Below are 24,775 nucleotides of genomic sequence, written 5' to 3'. Positions count from 1 at the left end.
AATGGTTTTGATTTTGACTCTTTGACCCACTGAAGGTTTCTGTGTGATTCACACCATTAATAAGAAAAGTTATGGGAAGCATTTACATAATTTTATGAATGCACTTTAGAAATTCAGAATCGAATCATTAATTTAATTGTATCTCATTGTAAATCATCTCAAATTGAATCATTCTGAATTTGCGAAAATCACTTGAATCGAAAACCTATGAATCATGAAAAATCGAATCGAAAAATCAAATTGATTCGCTGTTGAGATTCACACCACTAATTTATTCCAGGAAACTGAAATGTGCATGTTTTGTAAGTGACATAATATACTAAATATCAACCAATCAAATATAAATTTTGCATATTTATTACATTTAATTGACAGTTTATTGTGACATCACTTCACTTCTGCCTTTCTAAGAATAAACCAGATTTAATTCTCCTGAGACACAAATAATGATTATTCTTAAGAGCTGCTGCTCACAGAATCATATTCAACAGTTATTGATACAGATAAGATTAGTGAAAAACATAAAGACACAAACACACCAGATATGCAAAAATAGTCTTAAAACACACATATATTGTGTTAGTATTTTAGACATCTAAAGAATATTCATTGATGTCAGAAAACTTTAATAAGATCACATTATGTTATGATAATTAACAGAGAAATATTACAGACTATTAAAATATAATTAGAAGATTCACTCAGAAATGACTAAAGAACAAATTAAACATATGAAAGTGAATAAGAAAAATAAAGAATGAAAACAGTGAATGTAAGTAAACACACAAACATTGCCGTCTTCTCACTCCTCAGATCTGCTGCAGATGAAGTTGAGTTTGTGAGTCTCAGGAAGGCTGATCCAGCGCTGATCTCCTCCAGACTGAACTGCTCCTTTTCTCTTCGTAAGGCTGCAGTTTTCCGGTGTCGTTCCGTTCCCTGGAGCCCAGTTCTGATAGCACACGACCTCTCCGCTCAACCAGAGCCACATGTTCATTTGGCAGTAGTTGTGTAAACCCAACCACACCGCCTCAGTAGACGCACGTTTAACCACATTCATCACACGACGCTGCATCTCCTCTGACTGAACCGAGACCAGATCCGTATAATTCTGTCTGCAGTATCTCAGAGCTTCAGGCCACGTCAGATTCTCTTTGATCAGAATCAGTTTATCTGGACACAAAACAAACCACAAGCAAAAACTAGAGAGAGACTGATCAAAAACAACATGCAGAACAAACACTGTGGAGGAATCTGTCATGTCAGACATGTAGCGTGAACTTTAAGATATCTGGAGGTGATGGATGGATTGTGTGTGTTTGTGAGGATCTGCTCACCTTCATGACACACAAAAGGATATTGGTTGTTGCAAGAGACGTCAAACCATTGACCCAGAGTGTTCGGATTGAGCATTGTACAGTTTTCAACACCTCCACCATTAGGTTCACTAGAAGCCCAGTATCTGAATGAGGAGTTACTCTGATCTGACCACTGCCATGAGTCTCTGAACAGACCGATCCAGACATCATTAGATATGTGACTATCATTGATGAACTTCTGAATCTGTTGATTCTCATTCTGGTTCCTCACACTGACCAGATCAGTGTGATTCTGTCTGCAGTAACTCTGAGCGCCTCTCCAGTTCTTCATCTGATTGACAAAGACGAGTCCTGTGTTCACTTTAAGAAAAACAAATGGAAACATATTCATGAATCAAGTTTGTTCATCATTCTTACGCTGGTTTATGGTTTTTAATGTGAATAAGAGCAGCGAAGCATCAGAAACGTGTAATTCAAAGACTGTTTCTACAGCTGATGATATATTACAAATTATATTAATGATGATTTTGCTAACATTAAGTATCCTTTGTGAATTTTTGTGGTAATTGTATTGCATCTTTATATTTCTCCATTATGTTTTGTTACACATTTCTCTAGAATACTGTATTAAGACACACAGAGCTGAATGAGAGACACATCAAACAGATGAAGATGTTAAACTGCAGCTAAATATATTTGTTAACTAGTCCTTAGAAATATGTCAGTAAAAAAATAATTCAAAAGGTTGAATTGTAAACTAATAATACATACAAATTCATATTGTTGCAATACTAATAGTGTAAGTGTTTATTTTGTTAATAGTCTGTTTGGTTTTTCACACTGTAATGGACAATGGCCCTCATTTATCAAAAGTGCATACACCAAATTTCCAGCGTACACCTAGCGTACACCCAAAACCACGGTGACTTTGAGATTTATCAATATGGACGTTGGCGTACGGCACGCTCAAATCCTACGCCAGCTCAGGAGGTGGTGTACGCATGTTTTGAGTTAGTGCTGAAATGCGCAGAAAAACAATTCCTAACACCACAAAACGCACTGACAAACTAAAAGATATGATATATTATGACCCACTGTAAAAAAAACAACAACATAGTAATTATAAACTTCAGTGTTTATTTTTGTGCAACATGGACTTCAATGTTTAATTTGTGTGACTTTACCAAAGCATTTGATTTGTAGGCATATGTATTCCTTCAGTTGCGAGCCTGTGCGCTTTACCTGACGTTTCAGGGTTAGGCCCGGCAGGTGCGCACGGACTGGGTTCAGTAATGAAAGGCTTTCAATGACCAAAAAATAATTCAGACTGACAAAATAATAAAAATGACATTCTTCTTCTTTTAAATAATAATAATAATAATAATAATAATAATAATAATAATAACGACATTCTTCTTCTAAATAACAATAAGCGTCATTAATAAATCATATTCAAAATAATAATAATAATAAGAATATTACAAATTGTCATGCAATTATTAATGTGAATGAATGGTACTCCACATCACATCATCATCATCACTATTGTACACCCCAATACATGTGACGTGATACACGTGCTGTAAAATAATGCATTGTGATAGGTCATTTGCTCATCCAATAGGGGCGTGTTATTCTAATGACGATCGTTTTCAGCCGCGGCATTTATCAAGGGCATGTCACGATCACACACACGGAAAGGTAAGATCCAAAAGCAGTGTTTTATTAAAGGGTAATCCGTACTCACAACCAGTCCAGGCAGAGGTCAATAATCCAAAAGGCAATCCAAAAAACATAAAAGATAAACACAAGAAACAGGCTTGAACTAACAACGGAAGTGTGGGGACAATATACAAGGACTCCGTGACAAACACTGAAACAGACAGGGTATATATACACAAGTGCTAACAAGGTGACGAGAAACAGCTGTAAGGCAATGAACAATCAGTGACAGACAGGATCATGGGAATTGTAGTGAGAATGCATAGACACCGTGAAAACTGAGGACCTCTAGTGTTTAACCCAGGGAACCACCAGACACTGTGACAGGGCAGGTATTGCGTACACCTGGATTTCAAAGGTACGCACAGCTTCATAAATCAGGCGGTGAGAGGAGTGTAAGCATAATCTTACGCCAACATATACGCCCGTTTCTACGCAAGAATGATAAATGAGGGCCATTGTGTCTATGTGAGTTAATTTAAAGTTCATCTAAGAATGACATTTTTTACAGGTTTATGTTGAGATGATATATTTTTAATTACAATATTAATTAAAATAAATAAATTATAAAAATAATAAATTACAATCTTATTTCTATAATACAGTTGAACACAATCAAATCAACTGACAAGATGTGAACTGAACTTTGTTCTCAGGACAAGAGTTTTGTTCATAAATATCAAGATGGGGCAAGATGTTGTATGTCTATTTTATGTTAAAATATTATGCATTCATTAAATCGTTTGTCAAAACAATGGTTTGAAATTTTTGAAAATATAATTCTCTAGGCTCTCTAATGTCAGATTCTCACAGGTATCAACAACAAAAGATCAACATGCATTTAATATCGGTTTATTTTCTATACAGAAGTTATAATTGTGACAAAAATCCACAGTCTCTCCTATATTTATGAGCAAATTAAAAAGTAGCAGCATTTATTGCATTATAATTTTGTACAGTATATGGTGCATCTTTTTATTAATGAATGTTTATTGTGATTGTATGGAGCTGCACTTACTGTTAGATGAACTGCAGATGAAAGTCAGGCTGATACTACATGACCAATCATGCCATTCTCCATTTCTCATGAAAGCACACTCATCTCTGCCATCAGGTTGATAAGGTCCCCAGTTCAGATAGAGCGCAGGTTCACCTGAAGACCACTGCCATTTATCAACACTCGTCTTCCTCAGCCCAATCCAGATATACTGACCAACTCCATTCACACTCTTCTTCAGCTCGTTCATGTCGTTCATGTTGTCAACGGTGGCCAGATCTGTGTAATTCTCTCTGCAGAATCTCTGAGCTTCAGTCCAGTTCTTCCTCTCGTTTATAAAGTGATACTGACGCTGAACACATTCAGATACGGAGCAGAGAGCTGTGAAAGAGAGCGTTTGATTTAATGCTTTTCATAACACACTGTAAACCCAGATTTTGATTCAACTCAAAGAGATTGAGTTCATATTACTTAAATGTGTCTAATTTATTGACATTACTTGTTAATTCTGATTAAGCTGAACTTTTTCTTGTCCTTTCTTATTGTAATTGAGTTTTTAAGTCCAATCAGTAGTTTCTACTCAAACAAACTGAGTTTGTATTACTTAAACATGTGTCATTTCTTTACATTAATTATGAATTCTGAGTAAACTGTACTTTTTAATGGCCTATCTTATTGTAATTATGTGTTTGAGCTCAAACAACTTAATATCACCAAGTTTTGCCTGTCCAACGGTATGTTCAGAGGGTCAAAAACAAAATACGAAATCGCGAATTATTTTCCAGATGGAGTCACGGGTAAGTTCGTGATTTCTGGACGTTATTGTTGTGTCCACTGTAACCATTTGTAAATTTACTGCTAATTTCCTACAGAATTGTAGTGTATTTCCATAATACAGCTAGTATTAGGCTGTATCTTTTACAGAACAGCTGTAAATATACAGCACATTTCTGTTTTCAACCCGATAAATTCGTAATACAGTATCATACTGAAAAGGTACTGCATTGTGGGATTGATTTCTTTCGCGCTCAATTCAGTTCAAATGTGATGCGAGCAGACACTACTACAGGCAAACTTGATTTGTCAGCGAGATTCATTCAACTGAACAGAATAATCATTCATGTTAGCCTATCAAGATAAACAGTGTCTGCGAATCTGTGAGCAATTTTTAAGATTTTGTGAGCTTCGGTTCGTGTTTCAAACAGTAACTTAGCTACCAGTTAGTTGCCTGAGGCGCAACAGAAAATGGACGACATTAACGTTACATGAAGATGGATGGAAGAATCATCTGAATAATCTAGCTGCGCCTGTGACGATAAGTGGGATTTAGAGTTTGAGAAGATGGGAAAATTGTTCAACTGAGTGATACGGTAAGCCAGATATTTTTGCGTTCGCATTTCTACATTGTTTCCACGTATTTGGTTTGATTTTGCGAACGCGGTTTATACCGCGGCCTCGCAAGCATTCACTCTGTTCCACCTGTTTACCAAGTAACAGTTAACGTTAACTTCGACATTTCACATAGCCTAATAGGCAACATTTACCATATTTTTTACAGTCTATGCATTTACCATGTTATTTGCATGACACGCTTTTGATATATATATACATATATTTTTTTTCGTTTCAGGCTTTGCAATCTGATGACAATCCAGTGCTAATGTAAGTGCTAAACAAGTTATAGTCTATCTATGTGGTAAAAAAATAAATAAATAATGCTGTCAGTTATGTGATCGTGCTTTTGAATCGTTGTCAGAATTTTGCTAGCACAAGAAAATCCATGTTCCTAATGTTGTTTTCAAATGTAGTATTCCTGATTGCCATGCCATGGTCCTACAACTACTCCCACCATTCAAAGAGAAGTTAGACGGTGTTATCCTTAAAGCAGATAAGTAGAGATTATTCAACAAATCTCATTAATCTGTAATATGTTTTATGTTTTGGTTTTGTTGATCATGGCTGTGCTGTCCTTTTTAAAAATTGTTTCAGGAATTTGCAAAGCTGATGTCCAGCAATCTACATTTGCCAGAGAGTCCACACTTTATATTGCTTGGTATGTAAACATTGGGTAGTTTTAATCTAAAATGAAAAGCCATCATTTACTCACCCCACTGCAAAATATGTTTTTCTTAATTAGTGTTTTTTTCTTGTTTCCAGTCCAGATATCTAAAATTCTTACATGAAGAAGCATTTAATAGACAAGTAAAAATTGTCTTGTTTTCTGAAAGAATAAGTCAAAATTAAGTGAGTTTATGCTTAAAACAAGCAAAATAATATGCCAGTGCTTTTAACGTTCTAACCCTAATCAATTTTAATGTTTAGGTGAAAAATTTAATTCATAAAATTATGAATAGACAACTACATCGAACCACAGTGAAACTCACACTAGTTATTTTAATTATTAATATTATTTATTAATTATTTTTATTTTTTATTTTTTCAATTACAGGTCAATCTCTATGCGACCAGTGCTGGATATTACGTTTGGAAGGTCAAGGTGTGTGTGGAAAGGATCACAGCATCTTCATCACTGGCCTGGCAGCGCTGTTTGCCTCCTCCTATGAGTTCAGCTTGCAGTACAGGAAGAGGCAGCACCTTGAGTTTGTTCAGAGGTTAGTCATTGACATATTTGCCATTCATATAAATATTGGACTGAATTGTGACTTGTCTTGACAGTATTTATTAAGCTGACTACTGGTATAAACAATATGGCCATGGTTTCCATACTGGGCTTAGCTTAAGCCAGGTCTAGGCCTTAATAAAATTAGGATATTTAAGCAGCTTTTATAAAAATGTCTAATAAAAAAAAAACATTACTGGTGTGCATCTTGAGACAAAACAGTGGCAGTCACATTTTTTAAGATATGTCAGTGCAAGTTGTTTTCAGTTAAATGATTAGTGAAAATTCTGTCATTAATTACTAACCAATTCTTCCAAACCTGTAAGACCTTCATTCATCTTCAGAACACAAATTAAGATATTTTTGATGAAATCTGAGAGGTTTCTGAACCACCCATAGACAGCAACGTCTTTGCAACTTTCAAGGCCCAGAAAGGTAGTCAAAACATCGTTTAAATAATCTATGTAACTACAGTGGTGCAACCTTAATATTATGAAGCGATGAGAATATCTTTTGTGCACAAAAACAAAATAACGTCATTATTCAACAATCTCTACTCTTTCACGTCATTCTCCTATGCTGTTGACGTAGTGTAAACAGTGTCAAGTCACCTTCATTTATATAGTGCTTTTAACAATATAGATTGTTTCAAAGCAGCTTTACAGTGATAATAGGAAAGTACAGTAACATAGATTGTTTAGGCTTTACAGCAGCTCTTGAATAAATTTATTAGATAGACTATTTTTGACCGTCAAAATGCCGGCGTACACAGCTTCAGTGAGTTGTTCAAAATCTTTCTTTTTAGTAAACTCTGTACACAAACAATGTTCTCAATGCTGGAGTTCATGTGTAGAGCCCCTGGTGATACTTCCAGTAAAGTTTCATGTTGTGTCGAGCCTTCTTGGTTGTTTTAAAAATAGCTATTTTTAATGCTATAATAGTCGTGCCCCTAGCACTCACATTCAAAAGGCAATTTGACCGAAAACGAAAATACGGTCAAACTTAAAAGTGGCGTTTCCATCCTAATTATGCTTTTAAACGAAAGTTTGCCTCGGGTAGATTAACAAAAAGAGGTTGCATTTTGGCAAGAGTTACCCTTTAAAGCGTTCCGGCCCACTCATCCGCACAAAACGGATGTGTCTGGTGGCTCGAGAATGTAAACCCTGTTTTAGATTTCTAGGTGCAAGTCTTGGAAAAAAAGCCAGTGCAGCGCTTTGGGTTCTACGTCAGAACGTAGGCTTATTATTGGCCAACTCTGGTCGTGTGTGATGACCCAAGAGCTAGCCAATAGTGAGCCTACATTCTGATATAGAATCCATAAGCGCTGCACTGGCTTGCACTACGTCAACAGTGTAGGAGAATGACATGGAAAAGAAGAGATTATTCAACAATGTCGTTATTTTGGGGTTATTTTGCACACAAAAAGTATTCTCGTCACTTCATAATATTAAGGTTGAACCACTGTAGTTATATGTACTATTTACTGATGTTTTTACCACCTTTCTGGGCTTTGACAGTTGCAATGACATTGATGTCAATGGAGGGACAGAAACCTCCCAGATTTCATCAAAAATATCTTAATTTGTGTCCCGAAGATGAACGAAAGTCTTGAGGGTGAGTAATAATGACAGAATTTTCATTTTTGGGTGCAAACATGTTTAGTCTGGTAAATATCATGTTTAACATGATCATGTAGTCATGTATGCAATTCACATTGCAAGGCTTGCAATTAAAGTTAAATTATTTCTGTCACAAAGGTTTGGGCTGGATTCTGGCAATGTGTGCTCTACACTGCCGTACAAAGGCAAAAGACCGTAACTTCGTTTTTGGTCGAAAATGAGTTATTTATATTTTTGGCACATTCAAGACCTCCTTTATCATGTGGATAAGTATCTTAAATCAATTCCGTTGTTTTTTCGAGAAAATAATGAATTGTCTTAACAGTAACTTCCAAAAGCCCATGAGAAACAAAGGCAGAACACCGTAACACCAGTTACGGCTCTTTGGCTTTGTTTTGGAACGCTCGAAATTGAGTTACGGTATTCTGCCTTTGTTTAGCCGCGCGTCAATATGAAGTTACTGTGCCGGTGTTCTATCAAATAATGCTACCTACCAGATTGTACTGTTATCTGCCTTTGTTTTAATGTTAAAATTACGGTGTAGCCTGTGTACTTTGTACAGCTGCCATCAGTCCCTCTAACTTCTAATGTCCTCAGAGCTTTGTCCTGCACAACTGCGGTCAGAACATTTAGTATGGTCTGAACCCGCCGTCGACAAACGTGCGATAACGATCGCGAAGGATTATGCAGAGTTGACAGAAAAACGTTACGCATTGCCGTATCAGATGAATACAACCAAGAATTAAAGCCCCGCCTCACTCAGTTCGGGTACAGGACCTGGTTGAAACCATAGGTTGAAACACTCATGCATCTAGCTGGCAGAGTGCCAAAACTTCGCCGGCGCCTTCAGCCCCGCCCTAAACACGGTCGAGCCAATGCTGGACTAATATATCTATGGACATATTTTGTCATGTCAAATGTATTAATAATGCCATCAGAATGCAACCAAAGCCCAGGATAGCAATAAGTAGATGGCTATAAATAATTGTAAATCATACAAAATAAATGCCATGATCACTAGATTTTATACAGGTGTTACTATAATGATTTTGTTAATGGTGATCAGCAACCAAATATTGAGAATGTGGAAGTTACTGCCTTTTGCCTTGGCATGACTTCTCACTTTTTGCTGACAATACAAAGGCAGAGTACAGTAACTTTAAAATAGTGGTCAAAAGTCAAGTTTGAGCTCAAATTTTTTTATGTATATAAGTTCCATTACTAAAACATCTATTTGCCAGATTTCCAGTGTCCTACCTATAATTAATTTGACGGGACAACTAAAAATCTTTAAAGTCATTTTTCTCAGTTCCACACTCTAGCGACTTAAGGTCTTTTGCCTTTGTAGGGCAGTACATAAACTGAGAGTCTATGACTGCCTTTCCACTGATACTCTGATGGGACCTGATGAGGGGATGATATTGTTAATGAGCTGGGTGATGAGTAGACAAAAGTTGTAGAATAAAACTTTAAATCTGGCAACCCTACTTTCAAAAGTTTAGTTAGTAGTATTTATTATGACAGTGCACATGTAAACAGACACATTGAGTTGATGTATTTTAACCAGGGCAGAAAAAATATCAGTTATTGATCACAACATCCAACATTGCTTTTTTTTTTCATGTTGTTCAGTTTTTTCCAAACAAATTAGTCGTTAAAACCGATATCTGGTTTTTATTTACACATCTTTTGTGCTGTCTATCTCTGTCAAAATATATAAACTCAGTCCATAATATTTCATTGTTTTTTTTCCTTTCTTTTCAGCCTTTTAGACGCTTTCTTCACATCAATCCTGAACGTGGATCAAAAACAAAGAAAGGACAAGTAACTTCAAAGAAAGCTGGCCAAGTTGTGCAAAAAAAGAACACCACAGAAAGCCTACAGGTTTCCTCACTTCTGCGAAAACTTGCAGACTTTGAATGGGATTTCCTTTGCACTTTTATGGACTTCAGAACAGAAACAGCATTTCAATGCCATTATAAAGCTTGGAAGAGCCAGGACATTTTTAATAGAACTCCAATTGTATTCGTCTGAAAGAAGAATGTCATATAGACCTAGGATGACTTGAGGGTGAGTAAATCATGGGCTAATTAAAATTTTTGGATGGACTATCCCTTTAATTAAGCGCTAAGTGTTACCTGTTTGTTGTTAAAGTGTTAAAATTGCATTTTATGTTGAAAAAAAATTCAGCCAACATGTTCACAGAAGGCAAATTTCTGATCTTTGCTTTTAACCAAAATAAATGTTTTAAAACCCAGAAAATGTTGTTTTCTTTTTCCTAGTATGGCTACTCTTATGAAACCTTAACATGTAATATTTTAATTATGTAATTATAAAAGCAGCATTCCCTGTAAAATACAATTTATTGCTGTATACAAGTTTAATATTGTAAAAGTATGTGGTATATACTGTATTTGGTAATTCCAGTGGAGTACTATAATGCTTTTTACTGTACTAGTGCTGTAAAAATACAGTATGTGGCTGGCAATGGCAAAATATTTTACATGGCTCTATTTATTGAAAGATATTTTGAGTTTCAGGAGCTAAAAGTTAAGTTGGGTACGTTAGAATATACAATTTAGTGGAATTGGTAATGGAGTAATGCTTACTTAACAAGCTGAGTTAAATAAATGGGTGGGGGATGATTGTTTAAACTAAGTATCTTCAGTTACTTTAACTCGGTTATAAGTACATTCAACTTAAATGTTCTATTCCATTCCATTATGGGCTTAAGTACATTGAACGTAGTCCATTTCACTTATTCAACTAATGCTTCATTACTTAAAAATTTTAAGGCAACGAGTTACCTTGGTTTTTTTAAGTAAATTCTACTTATCCGGGTTTACAGTGCAGGGTCAAACCTGGTGAAACTATAAACCATAAATAAAACAACAAACACACTCACCAATGAGAAGAAGAATCAAATATAGAGTTTGGTCCATTTCTGAGGAAGAAACACATTGAAAAACTCAGACATCAAACATTCCCTGATTAATTTTGGAGTAAAAAATGACAATTTAAGTTAGTATCTAAACAACAGCAAGAGGAAGAAACACATTGAAAAACTCAACCCAAGTTTTAACATGATCATGTAATAAAAACATTTTATCAGCATAACATGATTCACAAGCATTCAGACAATATTAACATCTGAAAGTCTAATTGTGTTTGAAGAATGAACATGTTCTTACTTTAGAGGTCGTGTGTTTCTGTCCTGAGTCTGATGTTTCTGTATGCAGATTTAAACTACGTGATTATTATATCTGCTCTCATCCCTCATTCAGCTCATCACATAACATAATTTGTTTATAACTCTATAAAAAAAGCCTTATTCATTTTCCTTCTTCATTTGCTTGTCTCTACATCTTTTCCCTGTGTTGGTCATTGTTGTTGTAATTCTTTGGAAACATGTTAATTTGAATCTGAGTGAAGGACCTGTATATTGTATTTCTATAGCAATTCACAGGAAAAGTCCACCTCAGTATTTGCATTTTCTATTCTTATCATTTGTTTTCCATGCAGGGCTCGACATTAGTTATTTGTAGGACAAGTGGAAGAGAAAATTAGTTGTCCCACTGGACAAGTTAAATTTCAAACAAAATAAAATGCCATGTTACTTCACGTTATATGCCACTCATTACGTCTATAATTTTACAGATTTAATTTTACCGATTTGAGACATCACATAACTGCCAGATTCAAACTGTGCTTTCGCACGTTGCCTGGCGCTGAGCCAGAGTCGGACGCGTTCAGCGCTGTCATATATCACAACTTAAGTGTAAGTACTTAAGCAGTGTTTTCAACCTCATAATGTTTATTTTAGGTTTCAGATATTCAAATACACATATACACATACACATACATTGGGAGTTTGTACAATACACACTGATGTCTGAAGCAGCTATTCAAATATAATTTGCCGACATGTGTTATTCATATCAGACAAACATAGTGGAAGTAACTAAAGTTTACTCTATTCTTCTCAGTTCACCGGCCACTTTCTTGCATTTATTTCGGGAGAAACTGATGAATTCACGTGCTGTAGCTATTCGTCACATACTGCCGTTTGGTCATTTCCCCCTCACGTCCAAAAGCCGACGTTGAGGGTACCCCCTATTCGTCGCTTGACAACGGAGAGGGTCGTCCGATAGATTTGAGTGCAAATCCCTCATCTTTGAATTCTGACGAAATGGGCCCAGTCAGCAAATTACCTTTGGCAAAGATGTGGGCCAGATAAACAGCTGAGCTGTGGCCCAGATTAGCTTGTGTTTGCCGGCCCAGATATGGCCCACATCTCCTTTGCCAGAACTGAACCAAAGGACTGCCATAACTCCACCAAGCATGAGCCAAATACTACAATTTCATGTGGCCCATATGTGAGCCTGGTATGCAACTTTAGTATGGCTGAGTTCTGTTAAAATCTAACGGCCCTTATGTGGCCCACATGCAGCTGACAGTATTTAATGTCTTATTAACTCACAGGTAAATTAAACACTCAACAACAAATGCACTCAAAACTATTTATTTTTACAAGCATTTAAATAATTACAGCTAAAGTGTTGTACTTAATTACAGTGGTATTCAGTTGAAAACATTTCATAAAGATAAATATAATTACAGCAAGAGTTGAATAATAATTACAGTAGTATTCAGTTGAAAACATTTCATAAAAATAAATATAATTACAGCAACAGAGTTGAATTTAATAATTACAGTAGTATTCAGTTGAAAACATTTAAGAAAACATAATTACAGCTACTCAGTTGTACTTATTTTAAGTAGAATTCAGTTGAAAACATTGAAGAATACAAATCAATCATATAAATAGCATTCAAAGCTAATTTTTTACACCAAAGTTCAAAACACTCGATCAAAGCGTGTATTAATGTTATGTTCAATTAGTCTAATGAGAGTAATACAAATAAATCACAGTAACTTGGTAAAGAGAACTTTAAGTGAGCCACGGATGTGATCAGGTAATGACAAAAAAAAGAGGGAAAACCAGAATAGCTAACCCCATCCCCTGTAATTAATATTAAATAATAATTATAAATACTGTAAATAATTTTTATTTATTTATAATGCATTCATAATAACAACAACATTACAATAATATTTCGACTGCTTCTGATAAACAATAATACACTTCATCCTTACGCATCGCTTTCTGTGAGGACTTTTACATGCTTTTCCCAAATCACTGAAGTGACCCCAACGTCCGAGTTAGCAGTAGCATTCACCGTCAGGCAAGTGTTATTTAAATAAACTCCTGATGTACTTACAAACTTTCCAATGCCTCGTTTTTTGAGTTCAGAACCTATTTGTACTACTGTAGAAGTTTGGTACCATTCTGGGCATTATTAGTGGAGTAATTTACGAGATAAACCTGGAGCCGTTAGCGCCTGCACTAAGTCATACGGCATGAATTTGTGACTATTACTATTACTGATATAACAGAAATAAAAATACAATGTTCTGTAAAGCGGATTTGAAAAGTTGTGTATTGTGCAAAGTGCAATACAAATAAAAGGGACTTCTAAAAAAGGTCTCACCAATGACAACTTCCTTTATGACCAGGCGCGTTGGACACCAATCTTCCCATTGACTTCTCTCCAATTCATCAACGTGCCGCAGCAGTTGTAAAAGTGCCTTTCAGCACTCTCCACACGGTGTTATTCAGGTCAAAGCCACCAACCAGACCCAGATAGGTAATCTGATAGGAAAAAAAACAATTGGGTAAGTGGTTGAAATATGCATTTAAATAGACCACCCTATAAACTATTACTTACTCCATCTGAAACCATATTTTCTAGGTTTTTAATATGGAAATTATTGTCATTGCCCCACCCATACCGCACATTAGGGCTGGGCGGTATGACAGTATACCATAGCATGGTATATATAATCTCTATTGTTAGAAATCAGAGTAATTATAAAAATTTCCTGCCTCTTCCAAGCTTTATAATGACAGTGAATGACCGTTCAATTAATTGATAGTTAACAGAAATACAGCAATTCATTGTTTGTTCATGTAAGTTCACAGTGCATAGGCCTACTAAAGTTAACAAGTACAATTTTTTATTTGAATGTGTTAGTAAATGTTGAAATTAACATTAACACATATTAATATATGCTGTAGAAGTGAAGTTCATTATTAGTTCATGTTAACAAGTTATTTTAATCAGGTATTGTATCGAAAGACGTTACAACTTTAATTTTAAAGAGGGAAAAGTCATGAGAAAAAGTCTTGGATGAATAATATCATTTCAGAGTTAGATAAATACAAAGATAAAAAGATACATACAATAATGCACACGTATTAGTTGTTCTTGGCATTTTTATATTATTATGATTAGTTGAATGATTGTGAACACAAATTAGGATTTAGGTTTTTTGACAAGTAGTAACACCGACATTGGACCACGTCGCCTTAATTCACAAATACTACTACACAATGACAAACTATACTATTTTGTACGGCAGTGAGCTGTTGATTTATAAACAAAAACATCTTAATTTAAAACGGCAAACCAGCGAACTGCTATAGCCTAAGTTAACAGTTACTAAGTTACATTAAACTTTATTTTAAGTTATAGCAGTAAACAGAGGAAAATATTAGCTAGTTCAACCCCTTCCTCGATGAAACGAATAACTAAACGCATAATAACATGCAATATTGACACATAATGCTGCATATTTCATTTATATGACTTTAAAATGCCAAAACATCACTTACCTGAATGTACACAGTCGTGAGGAAAGCAGAGTAAATGGCGTCAGCTGGCCAGCGTCGCAGTCAAACTCGCGCCGTAGTCTCACTCCACCAATAGGAGGGAAGATGCATAGCAACCTGAGGTGTGGAACGGCGGATGTTTGCCGCATTCGATTTCAGGATTCCTGTGTTTTTCCACGTATAAGCCAAATGTTTACCACAAGTCGGTGTTTCTCACTGTGTGCCATAGATCAACCACATATGGTTCTCATGTGTTCGTTGTTATCTGGGCCATATACCTCAAAATCAGTTGTGAACCAAGAGAGCATTTCCCGCAGATTTTTAAGTTATGGCAAAACAAATATGGCTACAATTTGGCCCATATCTGTTCAGCCATGCCACATCTAGGCCATATGTGCCAGATAATACCCACATGTGGCCCAAACGTAATTGCTATCTGGGGGGTTACACATCCAGTGGTTTGCCTGCGCTGGAAAGAATGGTTTTAGGCGACTGATTTTATGCTGCAAATGTGTATTTTGCAGTAGCGTGCAGCGCATATTGTTACAATCATTCATTGGTGCGGTGAGCATACATTTTCGTGAGGCAGAAACCCTTGTCTGAATGGGTATCATCACGACCTTTTCCTTTCTCTTTTTTTATATCATTTTGGGCTACATTAAAATTACATATTTACAGGACTTTATATTTGCTGTATGCTTAACACATGCCTTAATTTAGATGGGATATTTTATAATTTTAGATCACATAGTTTGATCATTTCCCCCTCACGTCCAAATGCCGACGTTGAGGGTACCCCCTATTCGTCGCTTGACAACGGAGAGGGTCGTCCGATATTTGAATGCAAATCCCTCATCTTTGGATTTTGACGAAATGGGGGTTATCCATCCAGCTGGAAAGTATGGTTTCAGGTGATTAATTATGCTGAAAATGTGTATTTCACAGTAGCGTGTGGCGCATAGGCTACTGTACAATAATTGGCGCGGTGACCATACATTTTCGTGGGGCAGAAATCCTTGACTAAATCGGTATCACGACTTTTTCTATCTCTCTCTCCTTTTTATTTATTTATTTTTTTAAATATAATTTTAGGCTACATTAAAACGACATAATTGCAGGACTGCATATTTGCTGTAGGCTTAAAACATGCCTTAATTTAGGTGTGATTTTGCCGATGGTATTTCAATTTGCAATTGCTTATACTATAGTGATCCTATAGCCTACAACTTTGCTTTTTATGCGACAAAAAAAATAAAAAAAAATAAAAAAATAGCCTACTTTTATAGAACTTTCTTCTCATTACTGATTATGATGTTGTATTAAATTAAACAGCCTACTGCAGAAATGTTTTTATTGCTTAATATGGACATATCCTTTGGCAAAGTGATGGATGCATTCTGGGAAGTTGTGTGTTTAAATGTAATATACCCGTGTTTCCTTCACTTAGACATTTATGCTGACCCCTTTAAAATTATATAAAAAAATATTATAAAAAAATATTAAGACTGTGCTTTTTAATTATGCTTGATATTTTGGCGCAATTTTGTGCAACACGTCACTGTGTGCGACCATCGCAGAAACCATTGCCCAGCGCGATTCCACCACGGTAAGTCGCTTACAATAGTCTCATAAGAAAGATAAATAAATACAACAGTCTCATAAGAAAGAGAAATGAATAAGCATTTACACGCCCAAAATTAATAAAATTACGAGTTTATAGGCTAGCCTATATGCCTACAACGTTTTTTTTTATAAACTCGTAATTGTATTAATATTACATATAATGTATAATATGACGAGTTCAGATGCAAAAGCCTTTAAGTGCCATCTGAAATTTTCTTCTAGAATTCTAGAATTTTCTTATTTTTTATAAACTCGTAATTTTATTATATATATATATATATATATATATATATATATATATATATATATATATATATATATATATATATATATATGACGAGTTCAGATGCAAAAGCCTTTAAGTGCCATCTGAAATTTTCTTCTAGAATGGTCATTTTTATCATGCTTGTATATTTAAGTTTAATAATTTCACTTAAATGCAATGCAAATTACCTATTAATTGTCATTTAAGTGAAATTACTCAACTTAAAAATACAAGCTTTATATACTGTAAATGATCATTCTAGAAGAAAATTTCAGTTGGCACTTAGAGGCTTTTGCATCTGAACTCTTCATATATACAGTGTGTGTATATATACACACACACATATATATATATATATATATATATATATATATATACCGGTAGGCTATACATATACACAACATTTTTTTTTGTGTGGAAATAAACTCAATTTTATTTTGGACGTGTAAATGATTATTGGGGGAAAGGTTATTGGGGATATATAGAATTAAAGCAGAACAAGGATGTGTTCAAAATACTTCTGAATAATGAATAGCCATTCATTTTTTATGATATTGTGATTGCATGAATGAACAAGAGCAGGATTTGCTTAACTTCTTAGTCTAGTAGTTATTCATATTGTAATATGTAGTTTGGTGATCTATTCTTTTTTGATTTGTTCTTCTCTTTCTCTACAGGTTCCTTAATCATCTGAGTGGTGGTAGCTTTTTAGAGGGACGGAGGACCTGGGTTGCTGCCTCTTCTTCACTCACTGTAATCAACTGAAAGTGTAAAGGTCGGGATCAGAGAATATAGATTAATTTGTTGGTGTTGTTTTAAGTACATCATTTACCAATTTAATGAATATAGACTGGCATAATACCTGGTTATTGCACCAAATTAAATTTGCAGGAGTCTGCACAATATAGGCCAACCTTTAAAATAAAGATTGCTGTTGGCATGAGGTACTGTAAATCAAACTTAAGTTTTGTGAGGAATGTCAGTATTCAAAGATGGTTTATGACTACAGGAAAGCAAATAGCTCGCTTGGCGACTTTGTTTCACACCTTTTCTGCACTTAAATAATTTGCCAGCTTGCAAGCATCCAGATCTAGTATTGCCTTTGATAATGTTAGAAAAGTGATACGTTAAGCATAGCCTACTGCTGTATGACACGTGCTAATAGATTGACTAGCTCTGTCTTTCTTGTACTTACTGTATGTGTGTTTGGATCCCTGTATGATATTTAATATTTATATTTTTTGTATGTGTGTACATTTTAGAATGACAAAGCCAAAATTCAGGCCTTGCCCAAGCTGCCAGGTCTGTCAGCAGGCCAACCGCAAAACCTGCAGTGCTTGTTTTGCCACACTGCCAAGCAAGCGGTTATTCAAAAAAATTAATGATGACTGGGGCCAGAGGGTCATCAAAAACAAAAATGCATCTCGGGTGGTGGCCTCTGCCCAAATAGCTGTAAGTAAAAATGCTTATGCTTCATTAATTGAGTGGTAATCAATATTAAGCCCAAAGTACATACAGTATTTGGTATCATGTTTGTTGATGGACAGAAGACATAGCAGCCATGCTGTGTGCTGTGTACCAGGATTCACATTCGTGCCTGGATGTTGGAAGTTGGCACATCTTGTCAGTATGAAATTTGAGTATGAACAGCATGAACAGACAATCGTTTAAAAACCACACCATACTGTACATCCCTATTAAATTGCTTTGGCAGCACACATGATGCTCAAGTGATAAATGTACATCACATACAAGTTGCTCTGATAAACAGTTTGTCAAAAAGCTCTCCTTACACAATATGTAAAGATACTTTCATTTTATGCAGGTGTACTTCTGTTGTGAAAAAAAAAATCTTGAAAATACATTGGTGTATGTACATAAGATGGAAATATTCTAGACTACACTTATCTTTAAAATACTTGTGTAACTGATGGCAGGGATAGCAGGGATAGGGATGAACTATGAATCAAATAGTAGCTAGTTTATACACCAAGTAAACTGCCCTCTGTTTCTGATTCAAAGTCAGTGTGGAGTAGACGCCATCTTCATTACTGTAACAACATCTGATTAATTATCTTCAAACAAAATCGAGCACTGACAGTTGCAATTTAAGAAATACTCATGAATTAATATTTCTGTGTATTAATTTTACAACATGTCTTTAATAATACTTAACACTTGTTGAAAGCGTGAACAAATATTTTTTGCCAGATTAGGTCTTTAAATTGTAGACGGACTGCCATATATGTAGTAATGTAGCAATATAATATATTGGAAATGTGTTAATTATTTTGTTTCATTTCAGGTCCAAAAACTTTCTGCCTTGGGCTATATGCCCATATTATTTATAAGCCAGAGGCGCAAGGGCACAGGCAAGTTGATGGCAGATGTAGTCACGCATCTGCCACCAATGCAAAAACACACGCGTTTCTTAACCAGCATGAAGAGGGCATATGACTTCATAATCAAACTGAATGGTAAGATAATTTTATGTATAGTTCATTAGTGTTTGTTGTTGATTTCCTTGACAATGTGTACTGAATTTATATTTTTGCAAACTTCACAACAGATGTGCCCCAGCCCCAGCAAGACCAGCCCCAGCAAGACCAGCCCCTGCACCTAGACCAGCCCCAGCAAGACCAGCCCCAGCAAGACCAGCCCCAGCAAGACCAGCCCCAGCCCCTCCATCCCCAGCAAGACCAGCCCCTGCACCTAGACCAGCCCCAGCAAGACCAGCCCCAGCAAGACCAGCCCCAGCAAGACCAGCCCCAGCCCCTCCATCCCCAGCAAGACCAGCCCCTGCCCCTCCAGCCCCAGCAAGACCAGCCCCTCCACCAAGACCAGCCCCAGCAAGACCAGCCCCTGCCCCTCCAGCCCCAGCAAGACCAGCCCCTCCACCAAGACCAGCCCCAGCAAGACCAGCCCCTGCCCCTCCAGCCCCAGCAAGACCAGCCCCTCCACCAAGACCAGCCCCAGCAAGACCAGCCCCTGCCCCTCCAGCCCCTCCACCAAGACCAGCCCCAGCAAGACCAGGCCCTGCCCCTCCAGCCCCAGCAAGACCAGCCCCTCCAGCAAGACCAGCCCCTGCCCATAGACCAGCTAATCCCACAAGACCAGCAAATTATTACACTTGAACTGTTTACGATCAACTCTCAGGCTCAGCAGCCTGTGGAGCCTCTACCACCCAGGAACAGACAAAGTAAGTAATCTTGCATTGCACCACATCTGTAAATTTATCCTATGTTTTTTTTTTGCAATCAGTGCATAATATAAAACAAGTTACACAGGGGGAATTTCACCTCTTTTAATTAATTAAGCCACTCCTCCAAGATACTGAATATAAAATGCTTAACCTTTTTCCCTTGCACCTTAAGCCCCACTATCCAAACCAAGCCAAGGCAGACGAGCCCCACCATCCATTCAACGTCAACTAAAGAAAAGACAAAGTAAGTAATCTTGCCTTGCACCGCATCTGTAAATAGGCTCCATGGTTTTGTAATCATTGTATTAATATAAAGTTAACCAATGTGAATTTCACCCCCTTCTATTAATTAAGCAACTTCCCCAAGATACTGAATATATAATTCTTAATCTTTTCCCCTTGCACCCCTAAGCCACAGGTACAGGAGCCACACAAGCCCCACCCGCTACCCTGGCCAAAAAGAAGAAAACAAAAAGCAAGTAGACATTCTTATATTTGTTAAGTGTTGTGTATATTTGTTTCTATTCTTTGCACCCCATGTGTATATCAGCAGCCATGTGTTGGGTGTAAAGGTGTTTTTGCATGTAGCCCCCTTTAATTGGACCAAACTCAGGGTGTATTCACACTTGGTCTCTTTCAGCCCTCAAAGTGAACTAAGAACAGTGACTCAGTGATATATGAACACCTCAAGCAAACTCAGACCCATTTGAAGTGAACCAAACTTTTTTTTGCCTTTGTCATTTAAGGTTGCAAATGCAGTCGACAGACAATGTATCTATACGATAAGATATTGGAAAGACGGATGAATGGGGTAAGATGTAGAACCACATTTTTCATTAGGCTGTCTGATTATCTCTTGACTCATGTCTGTCTCATCTTTCAATCCACATGAGACAAAACGGTAACACTGAGCAGTAGTTATCAACCCTCTCACAAGTGCTACCCCTTACGAAAAAGAAGTATACTTCAAGTTAATTTTATGAAGTATACTTAAGTAATGTTCAAGTATATTTGTAAGTATACTTTATGTAGTAAGTATACTAATATCAATGTGTACTTGTAGTAGATTTGTAAGTGTACTATTTCAATACTGCTTGGGACTAAATTGGCCCACTTTTAGTATATAAAAGTATACGTTTAAGTGTACTACAAGTGTAAACTAAGTACACAACTAGGTTTCTTATTTTTAATGCATCTTTACTACAAGTGAATTTATAAGTATACTAGTAGTTTACTATTTTAATACCAGCAGTACATTTTTTAGTTAATGAAAGTACGCACTGAAGTGTACTCTCAGTAAACTACTAGTTTAGCAGTTTATACTGCAAGTATACTTGTACGTTTTCTTTAAGTGAAGATAACATTATACTATTTATATATTATTTTGCACTTGCAGTATACTACTACGTTCAAATGTAGATATTTTTTATACTTGAAAAATACATTTAACTGTACTTCATGCTTTCTTTTTTATCAACACTTGAATGTCGGTAAGTTTCATAAAGGCAACATTTTAAACAAAGAATTTGAGAAAATCACATTTTTGTTAAAGACTGCGCCTTAATCAGATTCAGAATGATGATCAAAACAGGAAAACACAAATGGAGTAGATCGAGTCCAACAACCCCAAAGCTTCACAGTCATGTGTTACGCTTCATTTCATTTGGTAATATTAAGCAGTTTTGATTTACAAGCTTTTTAATGTTTGATGATCACGTTATTTTACATTTGAGTGAATAATCTACTATCACTTGGTTCAGCTTCTTCTTCTCCTGTGTTTTGATCCAGAGTTTCTGTATTAGAAGATGTGTCATAGCGCATTCTACCGTATAACAGTCCTATCCTAACATGGATAGCTGGAAAATTCAGTCAATGGTGGTGAAAGAGTAAAGTAGAATTAAAGTAAATTCCGATGTACCGATGCCAGTGGACTAGCCAACACAAAATTTCAGATATGCAGAATTAGAAACATATGGTTTATGTCAATATTCTAAACAATATTTTCGCAAGTTTCATAAGACTATATATGAAAACTATGTTAAAAAAAAGTTTGTTTATTTATTAGGCTACTCGATCAAAACTGTTAACAAAACTACAAGCCAAGTATACTTTGAATACTTAATTATACTTTTAAGTATATCTCGATAAAAAGATAGAGTACAAGTACAGGCCAAATATAATTGGACTTTTCTCTCAGTATAAGTCAAGTGCACCTAAGTGTAATTAAGTGTATTTCTACGAAGTACATAAAGTGTATTTATAATTATATAAAATTTAGACTAAAAGTATACTTTCTTATTGTTTAAGGGACATACTATAAATCCTAAACAAAAACAACAATGCAAATGGAATGCGACAACAGATTCTTATTTTTTATTGAGCTTACAAAAAATACATAAGTACTCTTGTTAACTAAATGATGTTCCAAGTAAGAACGCCAGTATAGAGAGCTAAGTACAACATCATTATTTGAATGATAAAATCATTACAGTAACTTCACTGAACTGATTTGTGTGTGTGTGTGTGTGTGTGTGTGTGTGTGTGTGTGTGTGTGTGTGTGTGTGTGTGTGTGTGTGTGTGTGTGTGTGTGTGTTTCTGCAGGGGAAGGCAGCAGAGGTCAAAGTGCGCTGGCTACCTTGCTCTTCCTGGTAAGTGATGGCTGATGTCACTTAATCCATAACCACACACGGTATTAGTGTTTTAAAATCTGGTCCCTTTCAGCCTTCAAATTGAACTTTGAAGTGAAAGTGGGACTGATAATTGTTTTGGGCCCAAGGAACTATCTAAGCATACTCGGATCCCTTTTAAAGTAAACTGAACTGAGACCACATGAGAACATGTGCACACCAGCCTTCAAGTAGTCATCTGGCTCAAGTTTGGTCATATGACATCTGAAACAAATGCATTCTAACCTGTTTGCCCTATACATTTGCTAATTCTATTTTGTTTATTTGGGTTGTTTTATACGGTGTTTGCCAAACAGCAGTTATATTTCCCATTACGAACCAAATGTAGTCCAATTAAAATGGCCTTTGAGGTCAAATGAACCAAGAACATTTGTGTTCTTTGTGTTCACATTATGAGTTCACTTAAAGATGATGCAGATCACTTTCTAGTCCACTTCAGCTCTGATGGGGTCTTAAGCCCAATTCATAGTTACATGTAGATGTGACGCAGATGCCTTTGTGGTGCCATTGCTTCTTTGCTGACCCCCTCTGCGACCAACATAGAGACCTTTAACCACATAATTTCTGATGTGGTTAACCCGATGCAGAACTTCAAAGGGTTGATTGTAGGGATGACTGTGTCCAAGCGACTGAGTCCAGTAGTTTTCACTTGGAACAAAATGACTGCTGTTTGACAAACGCCATTTAAAATAAACCAAAATAAATTATCCAACATAAAAAGGGTAAACCTTTATTTTTCAGCTTCAGATGACATATCTTCCAACTTGAGCCTGAAGACTAGTTGTGAGCTGTAGGCTGTACTGTATGCTGTGTGTAAGATGACTTGTGGACTATTTACAGTGGCAGAGTCTGGGAGGACACCTGGGAGCCGGCCAGCAAATTCGCCTGATGACCTGTACTATTACTAATACTATTACTAATACTTATACTGTTGTACTATTTGTTTTGTATATATTTGTCAATAATTAAATTCACAATTGTTACATTTTATGATTGGTCTGTCCAATTCATTGACTGCACTGAATAATTAATGTGTCATGACTTTGTACTGCATTTGATGGGAAAAGTAAGATAGTGGAAAGTTGCATGTAGTGACAGTCAAGTCAAGTCACCTTTATTTATATAGCACTTTTTACAATACAGATTGTATCAAAGCAGCTTCACATTGATAACATGAAAATAATACAACAAAGTTTCTTTCTAAAAGAAAATTACGTCCTCGTCCACCTTAAGGCAGATTAGCAAGCCAAAAGCCAATGGCCTAAGGCAACCAGAACAAGTACCACATTGACATTATACTAACTGATCATGTACATTTTAGTCAGTATTTATGGTAATTTTGGAGCAAAGTAAATGGGCTCCTATCCCTGGTGATAGATGCCTCCGTCATCAGGATGTATTACTGAAAGACTGCATCCTTTTTTACCTCTGATCGCTTGCACACAGTACTGTTTTTTTTTATCATGGTTGTCTGTTCAGAACAATTATGAGAGTTATTAAGACATTTCAAACATTCCCAATGAAGAGAAGAGGCACATTTATCAATTTTCATCAATGGTACATGGGTCAGCAATGATTTTTCAGGTCAAGAAAGAACTATGACAATTAATATGAAAATGAATTGAAATCACACAAATATTTTTTTTCCTCCTCTTTGTCATCAATCAACATACATTATGTGCATGACATAAGGTACATCTGAAGTCTGATGTGCATAAGGACATCAGACTTCAGAGACCAGAAAGACTGGAGACATGAGCCTGAGAAATCGTTAAAGCCAGGAACATTTCCAGCTTGGCCATCAATATAATTTTAAAGTCTAATGTTTTCTTGTCATAAAACCAGGGAGAGGTAGGTTTCCTATGTTTCCCTGACAATATGGAACGTGCCAGGACACTGAGGACATCAATCTGGTCACCCTGGAGTGACTTGACTGTGGGCGGTTTGTAGGCATATGACAGTGGTAGGAAATCTAAGGCCTGGCTGTGCAA

The 24,775-nt window shown here is 36.1% G+C and overlaps 2 protein-coding genes and 1 long non-coding RNA gene across 4 annotated transcripts in view; 2 read left to right on the top strand and 1 right to left on the bottom strand.

The window, feature by feature from the left end:
• Window positions 1–792: 792 nt before the first annotated feature.
• Window positions 793–24,775, bottom strand: part of LOC311078640 (C-type mannose receptor 2-like) — a gene marked incomplete at its 5' end in the record, with an annotated part of 185,577 nt that continues 161,594 nt past the window's right edge. The window contains 3 exons of the mRNA XM_084107568.1: window positions 793–1,170; window positions 1,335–1,676; window positions 4,057–4,416. Of these exons, the coding sequence (XP_083963694.1) occupies window positions 803–1,170; window positions 1,335–1,676; window positions 4,057–4,416 (1,070 nt within the window). The 3' untranslated portion in view covers window positions 793–802. The remainder of the gene's footprint in view (window positions 1,171–1,334; window positions 1,677–4,056; window positions 4,417–24,775) is intronic.
• On the top strand, window positions 5,094–10,409 carry LOC311080479. 2 transcript variants are annotated; one of them, XR_014605608.1, is made up of 4 exons: window positions 5,094–5,405; window positions 5,666–6,088; window positions 6,485–6,647; window positions 10,039–10,409. It is a non-coding gene; the product is annotated as an uncharacterized lncRNA (long non-coding RNA). The 2 variants fall into 2 exon arrangements; XR_014605609.1 differs by lacking the exon at window positions 5,094–5,405 and having other exon boundaries at window positions 5,438–6,088.
• Window positions 17,584–23,774, top strand: LOC311078908 (uncharacterized protein). The gene is made up of 9 exons (XM_084107958.1): window positions 17,584–17,670; window positions 18,158–18,347; window positions 19,201–19,372; window positions 19,465–20,094; window positions 20,270–20,341; window positions 20,510–20,572; window positions 20,844–20,908; window positions 22,699–22,745; window positions 23,625–23,774. The coding sequence occupies exons 2-9, from the start codon at window positions 18,159–18,161 to the stop codon at window positions 23,671–23,673; spliced, it is 1,287 nt and encodes a 428-aa protein (XP_083964084.1). The 5' UTR covers window positions 17,584–17,670; window position 18,158; the 3' UTR covers window positions 23,674–23,774.

The sequence above is a fragment of the Abramis brama genome, assembly GCF_963993115.1.
Source record: "Abramis brama genome assembly, chromosome: 3".
NCBI lineage: Eukaryota > Metazoa > Chordata > Actinopteri > Cypriniformes > Leuciscidae > Abramis > Abramis brama.
The sequence above is the reverse complement of the archived record's forward strand: the minus strand, read 5'-3'. Positions and strand labels throughout refer to the sequence as shown.